At 40.8% G+C, this 17,581-nt stretch overlaps 1 protein-coding gene across 1 annotated transcript; it reads right to left on the bottom strand.

Moving 5' to 3' along the window:
• Positions 1 to 437: 437 nt before the first annotated feature.
• Positions 438 to 14,664, bottom strand: LOC140576836 (ceramide kinase). Its single transcript, XM_072696478.1, has 13 exons — positions 14,405 to 14,664; positions 12,446 to 12,541; positions 11,887 to 12,027; positions 10,610 to 10,738; positions 9,500 to 9,563; positions 9,121 to 9,266; positions 8,901 to 8,975; positions 7,910 to 8,062; positions 7,116 to 7,221; positions 4,938 to 5,041; positions 3,893 to 4,089; positions 2,130 to 2,467; positions 438 to 607 (listed from the first exon to the last, which is right to left on the bottom strand). Exons 1-13 carry the CDS (start codon positions 14,529 to 14,531, stop codon positions 490 to 492), a joined length of 1,794 nt encoding a protein of 597 aa, XP_072552579.1. The 5' UTR covers positions 14,532 to 14,664; the 3' UTR covers positions 438 to 489.
• Positions 14,665 to 17,581: the final 2,917 nt, after the last annotated feature.

Genomic DNA, 17,581 nt, shown 5'->3' with positions numbered 1-17,581 from the left:
CCGGTAAGGATTACTCCTCAACACGTCTCTCGAGACTGCCCTTGTCCGCTTAAACCCACTTCTCCAACACTGTTGTGTCTTATGTCATTGCAGAACACCGCGCTGACATGTTCTGGTTTCCAGGATGATGACTATATGACGCCCGGGTGCACATCTGTGTGGGACTGGTTCAGCTGACATGATTGAACACTGGGACACTGGAACCACAGATGATGAACTTAAAATGGTCTTAAATGGACAGAAATCTAACGAGTTCTGTTTCCTTACCTGAGAGGAAACAGGTCATACCAGCGTAGCGGGTAACTGCAGATAGACCCTGGGTTGGACATGCTGAAGTATTCCTTTATTTGAGGGAGTTGTTTTTTTTGTGTTGAAACTATTTGAGACTTCAGACCAGTTCATGACAGTTTTCTGTTTAATAACTTAAGTAAGGACTGACAGCACTTTTATAGTACTTATTACAACATCTCATTTTTATGGGAAATGCGTTCAGCAGGGGTGGAGAACACATCTCCCTTTACAATTCCTGCTTCCTTCGTGGCATTTCCAGGTGCGTCCCTTGTCCTCGATGCCTCTGGCAAATAGACGCACCAGCTGACCACGAACCCTGAGAACAAAAGGAACAGCCATGGCAGACATGATGAGTTAGGAAACATTCAAATGAAGAGATGCAAAGTTCTGGGGATGAGGGCAGCGAATAAAAGCTGAAGTTACACATTTATTTTGGTGAAGTCAACCTAAGAAACTTCAATAAAAACCAAAGCTTTCAATATGAATGATTAGTCATTTGAGTATCTGTACAATTCATTGAGTAATAAAACATTTGAAAATACCAATTTAGACACTTTTTCCATTTTTCTTCCAATCAAATGATCAGTTTCCTGTTCATGGAGGTAAAGTCAGACATCGCTGTAAAGGCCCGGGTCCCTAGCTCCACCAGACCAGCTACCATGCCAACATCTCTTTACGACTGATGAAGAAAGAGAGAGTCATCTACCCACTGGAGAAAGCATGGCCAACTGCACTCTCTCAGACTTCTGCTGCTGATGGCAAAGCGGTATGGCTCAGAATTCAAAATCGCAACCCCCTGGCCGTAGCGGCAGTGCTATAAACCACCCAAATTCATGAAGCTTAATATAAATATTGCATTAATCTTTTAGGAATTCCAGACTTTCATGTGCTGCTTGTTTGTTGGTCTTTCTGCTTTAGTTTTGTCTTCAGTAAGTGAAAGCTGCTCAACTGATTTAAGTGCAAATGAATGACAGACAAACATTTGACCACAAGCTTCTTGAGTCTTTATCCATCTGTACTGTAAAGCACCATTCATTCATCGAGTTTTGTAGCATTTTGTACCATTAAACACCTGAGGCCAATACATTGCCCATGCCAGAACACTGCCTCCACCATGTTTGACAGATGACGTGGTACACTTCAGATCACAAGCCCTTAATTTCTCTTTTCATACTTCATACTTCTTCCCATCATTCAGGTTATGTTATTTTCATCTATTGGAGGAATCTCACTCCAGAACTGGACAGGCTTTCTTTAAATGTTTTTACTAGTGTCTTATCTGGTCATTCTGTAGTTGTTTGCATCTTGAGGTAAAGCCTCTGTGATTCCATTCATAAAGGATAATAATGTGCAGAGCTTCTCATGAGTTCTTAACTGGACTAGATGTTGTAAAAGGGGCTTTTCCAACACCAAGAGAATTCTGATCATCTACAAGTTGTCTTCAGTGGTCTTTCAGGCTTTAGATGTTGCAGCGCTTACTAGTGCATTCCTTCTTTTCAGTAATGTACTAAACAATTCTTGCTTTTGACACCTCTTTGGACTGCATATCGACACTTCCCATGAGCTTCCAAATGCAAATCTTCCTAGTGTCAACTCCAGCTCCAACGTTTATCTCCTTAATTAGTCATGAACTAATAAGGGAGCAGGCCACACCTGGCCATAAAACTTTAGTTAACTATCCATTTGCTTTTGTTTGTGAAAATAGAGGGACCATACAAATCCTACATCTAATTTAGCTGAACCACCATCACAGCCATAATAAAACAGTTAAAAGGAATGACCATCCAGCAGTACTATAGTACTATAATAGTATGTTGGCAGAAACTATTAACACATACCTGCATGAAATCTCTGTGTATGGCAGAATCTCTCCGTCGCAGTTCCACACGGATACTGCGGGCGGTTTTCTGCAGCAAAGCCCACACAGAAAGTCCTGCTTCTTCTTCCCTTTCTCTTTAGGTCCTCGCTCCTCCTCCTGTTTTCTCGCAAGATGCTGCTGGGAGCCGTCCTTACAGGGTTCAATATCACCATCGTGCAACTTCTCAGGATCTCCCACTACGCCTTCTGAAATGCTCTGTCTTTTTCCTTCTTCATCGTCACAGTCATCGGCGTCTTCCAGAGGAAGGGAAAAGCGCACAGCCTTGACGCGGTGCACCTCGACAAACGGAAGGTCAAACTGGGAGGAAAGAAATTACAATAACAAAAGAAATATATATATATAAATAAGGACTCATTTACCACAGACAAATACACATGTCTGTTTCCAAAATGGCAACTTTACAGAGAAGGAAAACCCTTTTTTTTTTACTCTCCCCAATTTGGCCCGCCAATTACCATTAAAAACTCCTCCCCCCTTGCACGCGATGCCCCCGACACTAGTGAGGGCAGACCAACACACACTCCCACCGATGTGTGCCCAGGCAAGCCAGCACCACAGCAAAGCGATGTCCTTGTGCTCTCTTGGGGCCTTGGCTGCTGATGGCTAGCCGCATGACCGGGATTCGAACCAGTAACCCTCTGATCAAAGTGACAGCGCCTTAGTCTGCTGGACCACTCAGGGCCGGAAAAACCTTTTCAACGTTCTTCCAACGTTCAGTGGAAGTTAATGTAAAAAGATTTTATTCCAATCCAGCACTTCTATTGCTCCGTTCAGTATGAACGTCTGATCCAAGGCAAAGGACAAATACTAGATTTTGCAAAGGACAAATACTGGGGGAAAAAAAAAAAAATACAAACACAAACAGACATACAAGCTTTCTGCAGGACACAATATTCTCAGCGTTGCTTTGTGCCATCATTTCATTTATGACCTGGCCAGACTGTAACTATCCGTTTGGAAATTCTGGAGCTGGGACAGATGCTGGAGATGACTGATTAACTGGTGAGACAGTGTGGGCTCGGTGTCATTAATATGAATGACGAGGTGTTAAAGCCACTGATGCAGGCTGTGCATTTCATGGAGGCTGAGGCACAGGGAAAAAACTGACATTAAAATAAACCACATTCTGCACACACCCTTTTCAGACTTTTTAGCAATTATTAAAAGGGAAAATCCACCAGGAAACAGCTCAAAAAACAGCGGTCCAAGACATTTCTTCCGGGCACTGTTTTGTTCATTGTGTAGGAATGAATAGGGGCTAAAGATCTAAGTAGTTTCTTATGTCACTTTAATACAAATATACTAGTAACATCCAACCAACCTAGCAGCTACTTAGCAACCCCTAGCAACATCCTGGTAACCACAATGTAACAATATAGCAACTACCCAAGACCCACGCCAACCACCTAGCAACATCCTAATAACCACTAAGCAACTCAATGGCAAACACCTTTCAACACCACATCACCCATCTAACAACCACTTATTAACACCATCAGAGAAAGCACCTGGGATACCATAGCAACCCAAGCAAAAACTGCACAACCATCATGTGTTTCCTTCCACAACTGCACTGTTGGAATGTGCTCCAAATTCTACAGCAGGGCCGTTCCAGGACACAGCTCAGCAGAGAGTACAGCCATTTCTCTACAGTACTCCTGACAGAACCCACTTCAACACCCCGTCCTACAGCTTTTACAGTAAACAATCTGTTGGCCTCACCTGATCCTGGGTGGTGGTGTGTCTGTGCAAATATGTGAGGAAACCCAAGGGGTTGGTGTCCCGCACCAGGATGAGGTCACCGGTTCCATCAGCCAAGTGTGCCGAGGGAGAGAGGCCATCGGGGCTCCGTGGACATGAACTGGACATGCAGGTGAGGGACACGCATTTGAACCTGCCCTCCACGCTCATCCACTCCCCTGAAGATGGACGGAAGATACAAGGACTAAGTCAGTGTGAGAATAAGCACTGCTTGGAACTTCAGGATTAAGATGTGCTTCATACTTAGAAGAAAACTTTTCTTAAGAAGGAGAAAGAAGGAGCCTCATTCACCAAACCTTCTTAAAACCCACTTTTCCCCCCTGATAAATTCTGGCATTCACTAATATTGTCTTGGTTTTGGGACTGGTTGTGTATGAGGATGACAAGTTCATTAAATGAATCATGAGTGGAGCTGTGAGCAATTGTGCGCTTATAAAGATATTGGTGAACGAGACCCAACATTTTTTTAACCCCAGGGGATACCACAGCAACCACCAAGCAGCTACCTAACAGGCCCATAGCAACATCCTGGTTACCACAAAGCAATTTCATAGAACCTACCTAGCAACACTGTAGCACTGTGTAGTAACCAATTGGAAACACAAAAATAACCACCTGGGATACCACAGCAACATCACTGAAACCACCGGTGTTTTAAAATGCAGAATCCATCATATCTCTGCTTTACAATGATGGATCCCACTGTCCTTGTAAACAAATTGCAAAAAAAGGAAACACTGGTGTTTTTAAGAAGACAGTTCCTCTTAGGAATGGTTGGTAAATAAGGGAAAGTGTTTTAAAGTACTATTGATTGTCAACATTAATCTTCTGACATTTTTTTTTTATCTGGCTTCTGATCTAGAATCACTGTCTAGACTAAATCTACACCCTAATCTGGTGGTGGCTGTGAAAGCTGTGGAATCTGGATCAGTCTTTTTCTCCTCACAGGTTTTTGAAAGCAAATTGAAATCTGCTGTTGTAAGAGTGGGAACGTGGCGCGTCTTACCCTCTGACTCAATGCTGTGCTGGCTGAGCTGCCTGCTGTAGAGAGAGCTGCAGCTGTCTGAGTGAGGGAACAGCCTCTCTGTGCTCTCCGAGCACACTCGACACCTGCACACACAGACACAGAGACACGGTGACGAGGGGAGAAAACCTGCATAGCAGATTATGATTGGGAATTGCAAAGCAAAGACAACTTTCCTTCTTATTATGCTGGATTGTCTCAAGCTCATCTACAGCACTACAGCATCTACTTCACTGTGTGTGCGGTTTTCAGGCAGTAACAGGAACAGTACGCCACTCCTAGCGACCATGTAACACAACCACCTGGAACACCTTAGCAACACTACAGCCCCCACTTAACCTGAACAAAACCATGAACCTTAGCCACCTCATTAGCCACACTATCGCACCCACCCGAAGTGCCATATTAACCACCTGGAACACCTCAGCAACCACCTCAAATACCTTAGGAACCACCTTATATACACACACATCACATAAAACAACTGAAATACCATAGGAACTACATAACACCTTAGTAAACCTCTTTGGATACCATTGCAACCACTCATCAAAAGCAGTTTACACCCTGGTGACTACGTGGCAACAGCCTAGCAACTGTGGGAAAACCAAAAGTGGGAACCACGAAAAGTGTGTGACAATTTTGCCCCAAAACAAGCCTCCAAGCCTAATAAAGGACTGAATTATGGGTCAGTCCTAGTGGCAAAAACCTCACCTCCCAGTGATTTAAGCTCACGATTCTTTTGGGAATGATTCAGTATAACATGAAATCTGAAAATTTTGGATTAATACATTTTCAATTCAAATGTTCATTTTGGTATAAAAAAATAAACAAATACACAAACTATGCAAATGAGTAACTACAAGGAACTGCTCAAATGTTCATTTTTCTGATCTACACCAACAAATGATTTGTAATCTATCACTAATTTGAACTTGATTTATTAGCCTTGGAAAAAATCGTGTTGGTCAGGAGATCCACTACAGGCCTGTTCACCTTGGTAGAACCTACCAGGAGCAAACAGCATCTAATGATCTGGCTCTGAAGATCATTACACCACTCAAACCCTTCCAACACAATAAGGCCCTGATCCAGAATGGCAGATCCTTTCAAACACGTCCGAACTAGCTGCAGGCATCAGTGTATGTACAGTACGTTGGCGCTTCTTTACATAGCAAGAGATTTTTATTTTACACTGGCCAAATAAATTCAGATCAATTCATCATGGCACATTGTTGTGTTTTACACTCTAGGCAGTTTTGCTCACTAGTAAATGTTTAATCCACCTCCTAATATACAAACATCCGTGTGTAATCCTATTCAGGTTCGCGTTCTGGCAGTGACAGTAACCGGCGTCCCTCCACAAGCTGCTCTTCTTTCCTTGGGGATCACATTACCTGAGTATTGAGCAGTCATGGACACACTGTTCCCTCAGTGTAGTGCAACACGCCGAACTTTTCCTTCCCTAGGACGACACCTCAGAGCCATGAGGGGCCGGAAGGGCCCTCTCCTGCGGTACATACATTTTAATAGCATCTCTAGTGAATCCACACCTTCATGAGGTTTACTAGCAAAAGATACGTGTTGACTCATACGCTGCAAAAGAAATATTTATTTAGACTACATTTAAGAGGTTTGCTCTTGCTAAGATAAGATTTTTTTATTTTAATAGGAATTATAATAATATCTTAATAATTTTATCTACAAGAGTCAGAATCCAGATTTTCTCAAGAAATAATACTAAATAATTCAGTTTTAGTAGATAAAATTACTTAAAACAAGTAAAAAATAAGTTAGTAATACAGTTTTTACATTCTTACAACAATGTAAAAATGAGAAATATCAGATACTTAGACTAGGTTTAATATGCTTTAGCATTAGATGTTCTGAGATGCTGGTCTTTCACAAAGTTAAATATACATGAAATGTACTTTCGGTTTTCTATAACCATAAAAGCTTAAACCCTCCTCTTAACCCTAACCTCGATCACAACCCCAACACTGGCTGAAATCAACTGCTCATCATTGTTTTCCATCAGTTTGTAGTTAAGCTGTAGAAGACCACCACAAATAAAAAAATGACCCTTGCTTTACATGAGTGGGTGTATGATTTATTTACGCTTCTATATGGTTGAGTTGTTTTTAAAAAGCCGGTCTTTACCCTGAGAGGCAGCGGGTGTTGTCTCTGGGGCTGCTGATCTGGGGATCCGCAGGTAGATATTGCACTACTCCCCGATAGCTCCTGTTGCACAGGTACACTAAACAACCTACACCGGGAGGATACACAGAGAGAGACAAGGAAAGGTTTACCTCATTATTATTATTATGTTTTATTAAATAACATGGGACTGTAAAGGAAAGCCCGCTGAGACCAAGGTACAATTATAATTATTGTAAAAACACAAGTTAATGTGAGGAAATACAGCATTTTCTATATGAATTTCTACAAGAATTTCCAGATAATACAGACCACCTAGATGATGGGCTAGTTTACCTAGACCAAAATAAGGCTAACTTTGGGCTAATAAATTTTTTATTTATTTATTTATTTTATTTTCATCGTGGAATAACCACTGCAGTGAAGTCTAATAGTAGAACAGAGCATAATACTCAAACCAGCTTCAGGTCTAAGCCAATGTTTCTCAGCCCTGGTCCTGAAGATACCCTGTCCTGCACAGTTTAGTGCTCCCAAAACAGCTGATGCATCTAATCAGCTAATTAACAAGCCCTTTCAGAATTGCAGGGGGTACGCTAAGAGAGTCCACTAAAATGTGTAGGGCGGGGTACCTCCAGGACCAGGGTTGAGAAACGCTGGTCTAAGCGATTAAGAATTGAATCAGAATGTTGTGTAGTGAGAAGCAATCTTAGAAAGAGCATCATCCATAAAAAAGACTGACTTTTAAAGCTAACCACAAATGCTTAAATAAGTCTCAGAAGTTTGCACAAGCGTGTTACCCGAGTAGTCGTATCTGAGAGGTCCCATCCAGCGGTGCCTCTCACTTTCAGCCAAAACGTCACCATAGAAGCCATAACCCACCAGCGAAACAGAGTAACGCACCAGTGTGGACTCATGATGGACAGAGCACACATCTAGAGGCTGAGAGTCTCCTAGAGAAAGAGAGGGAGTATTTATTAGTCTTATTTATGGTAGTACATTAAATTAGCTTTTGGTTTTAGGAGCAACATAACAGAAAATATCACAAATTGTCCCTTTACAATGCAGTTGAACAGCTGAGCTTATACTATAGCAACTAGCACTGTGCAAACTGCATTCCTAAATGATCACACACTTACCAATCTGCCTATTCAGCCTAGAGCAGTTTAGCTTCACCCATTCATGTTACAGTTCTTAATTGCAGGTCATTTACATACAGTCAGGTCCAAAAGATATACCAGGTACTTTCATCAACAATCACATCAGTCGGTTCCATTAACAGCCATACATGCCAATCTACGCACACTGCCTCCACCATGTTTGACAGATGATGTGGTGATGATGCCTTAAATCATGAACCCTTCCTTTCACTAATGCAATAATTATAAATGTCCACACTGCATTGTGGATTGCTTCATTTCAGATTCACTGAGGTGGTGTACAGAGACTCCACCTACAAGTGATGTAGGCCTCCATCAAACTAGCATTTTTAACTCCAGGGCAAAACAAGAGAAGCTACTTTTAGATACCAAACATGTCTTGGCCAGCTGACTGTGCTTAGGGTAAAGGGACCACTGTGTATAACAGTATGAACTATTCCTTTAATTCTAAGAGTGAAATAAAGGTCTGAAATGTAAAGTTTTTGGTACATAAAATGTAGGACATGGACAATTTCATTTAATTTAACTTAACTAAATGCCAACCCTCCATCAGAGAACTGTATTTTGCTTCAACCCAATACTATATAGAGGACATTACTGCAATTATAAACAGCGATGTAATTTAGGTTACCAATAATGATGTGCAGTGTTGAAGTAACCGGGTCATTCACGCCCACTGTGGCAAAACAAACACAATCTGTGGAGCCTGGCACAAAAGAATAAACAACATGGCAAACAATCAGTACTCAAACAGGACACACCCATGCTGACAACGCACTAATCACGCTCATTATCGCTTCCTTATTTCTTCACAATTATTAGTCACCAGACTGTACGACTAACACAGAGACCTGCTGGGATGATGCCGATTTGGAGGTCACATGGCTGCAGCATTACAGTGGGGTCATGCTCAGAAATGCCCGCCTCCTGCTGCGTTCGGCCAATCACGCCATGCAGCAGCTCGCTGAACATTCCATCTCCACCCACACAAATCACACTGAAAGGAGAGGAAAGAAAAACAATGCCGGCCTGAATACACCATGCACCAACAGTACACAAAGTAATCCTCAGGTTTAGCATTAAAGCTGAACTACAGGTTTGGGAAGGAGGGTTTAAGCACTGCATAATGACACACCGAGACCCAGGGTTACGATATCGAAGCAGTTAAGCCTGAACAATGGGCATAAAGATCTGATTTCAGGTGACATGGGCCGATGTTACATCACTTACCCATCAAACCCAGTCAGGTCTTTCTTCAGGATATGGTCTCTTGCTTGATTGGCTCGTTCTGTAACTGAAACAGCATAAAATACTTTATCATAAAAAAATATAAATAAGTCTAGTATCTATGGATTCCAATGGTCATAAACCTTCTCTTGTTTTGAAAAGAAGAGCCAATGCTCTTGTAAAGCGTTTCTACTGCGGGTCCATAAACTTAACAAGTGATCTGGCTTGTCTTGATAAAGATGTACAACCTCGTTCTGTCAGCAACATAAAATTTTTAAAAATAAAGGGGCTACAAATGGTTCCTTGAGGGATGCCACAGAATAACTACTTTTGGATTCATAAAGAACCATGGACCTTTTTTTTTTTTATAATTAGTTTATCAAACGTTTCCCCTTTTTCTCCCAATTTGGTACTGCCAATTAGCAATGCTCCCAGCAATGCTACAAACACTAGGAGAGGTGAGAAGTAGCACATGCGAGAAAAGCACTGAGCTTCACCACGTCAGCCAACAGCCACTCATGCCAGCCAATACTGCTTTAAGAGTGATAAGGGGAGAGAGTGCTATCTACGCACCCGGAGAGCACGGCAACAGTGCACTAGTGAACTCCAGCCACTGATGGCAAAGTGGCATAGCTTGGGATTTAAACTCGTGACCCCTGGGTCAACGTAGTAGCCATTAGACTGCTGAGCCACTCTGACCCAGCCCCACATAACATCTGTTTAGCTTCTGTTTAACTAAGCATAGACTTTCCGCTTTTGGTAAAGTGGACATCTCAACCGAAGTTCAGTCCATTTCCACTGTTATAACAAGACCTTTCTATTTGGACGAACCAAGGGAAAACAGTCCACAATGACATATTTCCTGCTTGGAGAACATTATTCTTCTCACTTTCTTGCGCTAACACTGCTATGCTAATGAGCGGTTATTCTATCGTCGCTCAGGCAGGCTTAATAATTGATCTGGCTTTCTCCCCTTTCCCTTTTTATCGGGGTATCTTTCCTTTTGCCTTTCTCGATAAAGACCCAGCACAGCCTGTCACTTGAGAGCCATGCATGGGGACACTTGATCACGTCAGAGATACCAGAGCAGAGCGGGAGCTCTCAGTAGCTTACCCACAACATGAGAGCTGATGCCAGCCAGCTCGAACAGAGGAGCCACTAAGGAGTGATAGATCTGCTTCCCTCTCTTCTTTCCCCCATAGGGATTAATGAACACCAACAACCTGTGAGGGCGAGAGGGGCCTGGTAGAGGGAAGATGAACGGAAACACAAAGAGGTGCAGAGTTGTCTTAGACTGAAAGAGGTCAATTTAATGCAGAAGAAAAGACACGTATAAGGGAGCGGTGTGGGAGTAGGGACCACTGACCTCTTTAGGAGGACCAGTAAATTGGTGGTAAATAGTTTGTGATTTGAGGGGGCCGTCCCATTAAGAGTAGTACTGGCAAAAACCTAGTAATACGAGTCACGATACAGGGGTTATGTTTACATTACATTATCGGCATTTAGCAGACGCTCTTATCCAGAGCGACTTACAAGGTTACTCGTATTACAGATGTGGGCCAATGTAGTGTTAGGAGTCTTGCCCAGGGACTCTTATTGGTGTAGTGCAGCATAGTCACCCAGACTGGGAATCGAACCCCAGTCTCCCACATGGTATGGTAGCCCAGTGGCAGGTAGTGGTGTTATCTGTTGCGCCACACCAACCACCAGCATGTTTAATAATGTGATGTATTGGGATACTGTGAGCATTCCAAGAGGAGATATTCAGATATTCAATCGATACAGTATTGCAAACCGTAATATTGCGATATATCGATATTTCCTTCCACCTCTAGTGTGTTTGAGTGCATTCTTGCAAATGAATGTTGCATGTATGTGAGAGGGTGTTCTATATGCAGTGGGTTTGGTCTTGTTGCGTTGGTTAATTCCATAGCTCTTTAGGAAGTCACTGTTGTTGGAACGTTGCCCAGCTTGAGAGGTCTTCTGGTTTTGTGTCTGATTGAGGTGGGGAGCTTCTCCATTGATGGATGTTCAATCAGAAGGTTTTTTAACTGAGCAATGGTGTATATTTTTCCTGATTTCCAGTTTTAGAATGGTTTTCTTGGCAATGGTTAAATATTCAGGACTGTTTATTAGGAACGTTCATGGCTTGAACTTAGTCTTAAGTTATTTGGACAAACAGAGAAATCCTGCTTTGTGAAATACCACCCAGGTGAGTTGGTGTCTGGCCGCACTGAAACTTGATTAAATGTTTCTTAATTCATGTAGTTCTAAGTAGTTCTTCTAAAGTTTTTAAAATGTACTGCATTCAGTTATATAACATCATTAAACTACTCTCTCCATATTCAGTGGTCAAGCACAGGGGGGTGAATGGGTGTGGTCAGACTTACAGTGAGTTTTAAGTGCAGTTTTGAGTTGGGCTACCCACTGGTCCCTGAGGTCACGGCTGGGGCAGCAGAACTGGGTCCGGCCCAGGCTCCATAACGACCCCTTGCCGCCACCACCACTGCTGCTGCGCTTCACGTAGAACACTGAGGCAAATCAAGAGGACACGAAGAACAGTTAACAGGGTGCACAGGGTATTTGTGGCACAGATAAGTCAATCAACAAATGATTAGTCTGATATTGGTCTGATATTGGAATATCACATGAGCACTATCCTCCTCAAAGTGCAATGGACAGCATAGTGGATAGCACAGCGTCCCTTTACCAAATGCAATATGCTATTCAACATCCTGGAACCCTACTGTTATACCAGTAAGAGTATATGGGCCTAGGCCATCAGATTATGTCATTCTAGATTAGAGATTCTGTTAAATATGTAAATGTTTGCAATAACCTTCCCTTTTCAGACACACTCACTTCAACTGAGGAAGGATCAGGTGTTTAGTTAAAGCAGGGAATGTGAAAAGAAGCAGGATTGGGAACCACTGACCACCAGTCACTTACAAGTGAAGTCTCGGTCGGTGTCCTCCACTCTCTTTTGCGGCTGAATCTCCAACCGGCCCTCTGCCACTGCCACCACTTCACCAATTGGCACTGAAACTAAACCACATACAGACACTTGACATGTGGACACCTGATAAACATAAGCGATACGCCAGTCACTCGTTAACTCAAGAACCCACCACCTGTGTCCATCATTTCAGGGTAACCTCAAACCAAGACTTTCTAATGGAAACGCAGAAAAAAAATGAACTAAAAAGGAACCTTATTCAGGTTCTTACCGTTCGGTCTGTTAAGAACTGCCAGTCTTAGCAGATTCAATGGAAGTCAATGTAATTATTTTATTGAGACATTCTGGAACATTACTGTACTACTATTATAATCTTTTCATCCTAACATTTAGACACAATGTAAAGATCAACTGCCTGATTGAAATAGAGAAGGTTTTTGTGTTACAGTGATGATATGTGCCTGGACTCTTTAACCCGTATCCCCACACTTCTTGGGCTGGATTTACAGGGGGCCATATTTATACTGAAGTAAACAGTTTACACAAATAGTTTTATCTTCTTATGTTTTTTTCCCCTCATTTGTTGAGATATATATTAAAAAAAAAAAAAAAAAAAAAAAAAAACAACCCACAAAACAACAACAACTCCACTGTTAGTGTGGCCTTCTGATACCAAGACCATATTTTCCAGGTAAGATTTTTTTTCCTGTTGGTCATTTCCTCCACCGACGCTCCTAGCTCTTGTTTACTGAACTTTCTGAGCACTTTTTAATTTTAATTCTGGTTTTCCTCCATTTTGCAAAGATTTATCTAAAAACGGAATACGCTTTCAGATGTGTAGCGTTAGGAGCTGTAAAAAAATGCTCCATTACAAATGCCCTACAGAAGAAGAGGGTCTTATGAAATTGTAAAACAATAACTGAAGAAAAAATTGAGAAGAGCAATGATTGTGATCCATCAACCGTTCTTAAAAAAAAATGTTCAATTTTCTTTTTTGGGATTTGTGGGACTTCTTGTCATAAGAGCAGGGCTGTGAACAATACTGAAAAAAAAACAAAAAAAAACACTATGATCTGATGTAGACTTTTTGTTAGGCCTTTTCTCAACAACAGATTTTAAATAAACAACACTGATAAATGATGCTAATACTTGTAAACTAATACACTGTATTTTAGTGCTATTTTACATAAGGTTTTTTTTTTGCTAAGGAAAGCTTTAGTAAATACAGCCTCTCGTCACAGATTTAGAGAGCGGCAGGTGCTTTTATAGTTTATATTTTATAGTGATGCATTTAAAATGTTCTGTACAGTAACAGTAACAGTACAGTAATCTAATTTAATACAGGTGCATTCTAGAGGTGGGCAATAGATAGTTGAGGCTATTTATCGTTATTGTGAGAAATTACGTTACAATCTGCTTTTCTAAGCATAATCAGGGATGAAGTTGTGTCCTACTGCAACACTAATCAACTGCATGGTCAGCATAATCAGTCCTGGTTTGGCTTTCAGCGTGAGAAATGTAAAACATAATAATAATAATAATAATAATAATATTATAAATTACTATTAATAAGAAGATAATATTAACGTTATTATTATTATTATAATTATAATTAATAATAATAATAATAATTAATACATAATTTTGTAAAAATTTTATTTGTATTATTTTATAAATGTGCCAGCACTGGTGTTATCAGTGTGTGGAGAAGTTATGAGACCTAAAACACAACCAAGTGTAACTACATTTCAAATGAACGAATCCAATCAATTAATTACTTTAATTAATTAATTAAAATCAAATAATAATAAAAAAACTACAAAATGAGCTTTACTGCAAGGCCAAACCCAGCAAACCCAGCAAACCCGTTCATCTCAGTGACCGTAGTGAGGCCAGGCCAGCCCAGCCCAGCCCAGGCCAGCCCAGGGCTCTGAGGCGCAGCTCTCACTTACGTGTCTTCTTCTCCCTGTTCTTCTTGTCCAGCTCGGTCCAGCTGAAGTACCATCCGCTGAGGAGAGCTCGGTACCGTTTTCTGCCCACCCAAACGCTCGACTCCACCCGGACTGAGTCTATCTCCATCTCCTGTCGGGGTCGCCTGGGGACCAGTGTCAGCGTTTTCAGCGTGAGCTTCACTCAGTGAGCGGTTTCCCTTCTCCCTGTGTGAGAGCCATGTTGTTCCACAGTCACCTGCACCTGCCAGAGCTCCAGCAAACAGAGCCTCTCAGAGCCTCTCAGAGCGTCTACAGAAAACGCCCACGCTTCCCTGTTATGCTGCGCACCTGTCCTCCGGAATTAGCATACTGCGCTCTCATTGGTTAGACTGTGGATGGAAGTGGGTGTGGCACAACACAGGTGCGCTGTGTGATGTTGTGGCTCAGGTGCGTTGAACTTGGTACATGTTTGAGGAACAGAAATGAATATTAGAAAATATCTAATAAAAAGATCTAATAAATCTACAGTCAATAGAATACACAAGTCTAACATGCTAACCCAGGCCATTTTTAGGATGGCTTCATCATACTTAAGCCTGCTTTTCCAGTGAGCGTAGCAAGACGGTGCAGTATCCTCTGTCTCGGTTTGTGTTTACTGTCAACATGCGGTGGTTTGACTTGTTGGGGACTGGTAGGACGAGATGATGCAGCAGTTACTTCCTGGAGGCTGGTGGCCTGTCCTCCTTCCTCTTAAGTAAACTCTGCAGAACCAGCTTTTCTTGTGGGCCTGTGCAGGCCTTCCTTGCTCACTTCAGACACTGCGCTTCAGACACTCCACCTGCTTGAACTGTTTGAGTTCGCATGAGTGTTTTATTGCCCAGGGCCTATAAAACAATACGTGAGCGAGCAGTTGCAGTAGCAGCCAGAGCAGCTTTCGCTTGGGGTTACTACTGGTTATCATCAAGGAAGGTGCAACTAGCACAGCACTGGTTGGTCCCTAAACCAAAAGAGGGTTGACAGTTGCTTGTTTTGTGGAGACACCTCCACCTCTAGGACACCTTTGGCTCTGGCCTCTAATTTCAGATTTTCTTAGGCAAGTCATTAGGCTAAACAGCACTGAACTGTGCCACAGAACCGGGTTATATACTGGACAATATAGGTATATATATAGGTATAGGTATATATATATATATATCTTAACGTACATTAATGGAACATTTCATTTCAAGTAATTTGGAGACATTTCTATCACAAATTAATCAAAAAACTGGTCATCCAATCTGCTTTGAGGAAGATTGGGATTCCTCAAGTGTCCGAAATACTGTGTTGTTCCACCAGAGGGCACTGTTATCAAATAGGCCTCATTAGGACTAGGACATTACAGTAGGTCACCCACTGCAGGAAATCACAGTCCTCCTTGCTGTTGGCCAGATAGTTGACTCATTATCATTGACATTACTCAATGCAAGAGAGAGCAGTAGGTCCTAAGATGTTATTCTGGGGTTCTTTGTTATGTTTTATTATTAGAATTAATTTATGTTATGTTTTATTATTAGAATTAATTTGTTATATTTTATTATTAGAATTAATTCATGTTATGTTTTATGTTGTTTTATTATTAGAATTATTTATTCGAGTGCATCCTACTCAACATTTGGCAGGCGGGCCAACCTCATTTGACGAAAAAGGAAAATAAATTAATTCAATTATAATAAAATATAATTTACAATACAATACAATTAAAATATAATTCAATTATAATTTAATTACAACAACAAGAAATAAATAACAACACATCTTCATTTGCCTTGAATTTAATATGCTCCAATGTTTAGTTTGTCAGTTCATTAATTAGCAATTAATCAATACATTTACATTTATGGCATTTAGCTGATGCTCTTATCCAGAGCGACTTACAGGGTTACTCGCATTACACAGGTGGGCCAATGCAGTGTTAGGAGTCTTGCCCAAGGACTCTTATTGGTGTAGTGCCGCATAGTCACCCAGGCCGGGAATCGAACCCCAGTCTCCCACACGGTGTGGTAGCTCAGTGCCAGGTAGTGGTGTTATCTGTTGCGCCACAATGAATCAAATTCATTTGTAATTAAATTTAAATGATTGTGCACGGACCTAATAACTTAGGGTCATTTAATAACCCCAAACAACACCAATAACAGTAAGAACAATTATAATGACCTTTTGCTTTGCTCTCAAATGAATATGTCCTGCATGTATTTGGTCATCTCAGGCTCACTGACTGTGCAGACCACACCTAACTTCTAACTATCTGAAAAGAAACTCCGAACCCAGCTGCTGATGTTTTCCTTCTTGTTTTGGAGAGGCTCGGAGAGGCCCACCATCTCAGCATCTGAGCAGTAAACTGAAAGCAGCTGCTCTGAGAGCTCCCTGTAAGGCAGCTTTGTACACTGTCCCAATTATGGATATGATAGGGCCTGTAAAACGGATCCTGTGCAGACGCCCTGCTTTGGTATCATAAAGGCTCAGATATGCTGAACAGAGAGGAAATGACAAGCCGTGTTCTGTAGTGAAGTGGCTTTTCTCAACGAACGAGAAAGACCTTTAAATGTGCTTCACATTTACAGCTGCTCTTCCTGGCCCTAGGGGCTGTTGTGTACACTGTAAAAATGAAAGTTAAATACCCTGGAAAATAAATCTAGTTTCTCCAGAGTAAAGAATTTACAGTTTATCACTGAATTATTATAACCAACCACCTTCAATAATATCATTATAATCAATTATAATCAATTATTATAATCAATACACCTTCAATAATATCATTATAATCAATTATTATAATCAATATACCTTCAATAATATCATTATAATCAATTATTATAATCAATATACCTTCAATAATATCATTATAATCAATTATAATCAATTAGTATAATCAATATACCTTCAATAATATCATTATAATCAATTATTATAATCAATATACCTTCAATAATATCATTATAATCAATTATAATCAATTATTATAGTCAATATACCTTCAATAATATCATTATAATCAATTATTATAATCAATATACCTTCAATAATATCATTATAATCAATTATAATCAATAATTATAAACAAATATACCTTCAATAATATCATTATAATCAATTATAATCAATTATTATAATCAATATACCTTCAATAATATCATTATAATCAATTATAATCAATTA

The sequence above is a fragment of the Salminus brasiliensis genome, chromosome 14 (assembly GCF_030463535.1).
Source record: "Salminus brasiliensis chromosome 14, fSalBra1.hap2, whole genome shotgun sequence".
NCBI classification, from domain to species: domain Eukaryota; kingdom Metazoa; phylum Chordata; class Actinopteri; order Characiformes; family Bryconidae; genus Salminus; species Salminus brasiliensis.
This window is presented reverse-complemented; position numbering and strand designations above follow the sequence as displayed.

Bases quoted from the DNA above. Each gene is read 5' to 3' on its own strand.
- LOC140576836 (XM_072696478.1), bottom strand. From the start codon at position 14,531: ATGGAGATAGACTCAGTCCGGGTGGAGTCGAGCGTTTGGGTGGGCAGA. The intron at 8,976-9,120 runs GTCTCTGTGTTA...CTTTTGTGCCAG, and splicing joins AATCGGCATCATCCCAGCAG to GCTCCACAGATTGTGTTTGT. The intron at 608-2,129 runs GTATGTGTTAAT...TTTTGTTCTCAG, and splicing joins TACACAGAGATTTCATGCAG to GGTTCGTGGTCAGCTGGTGC.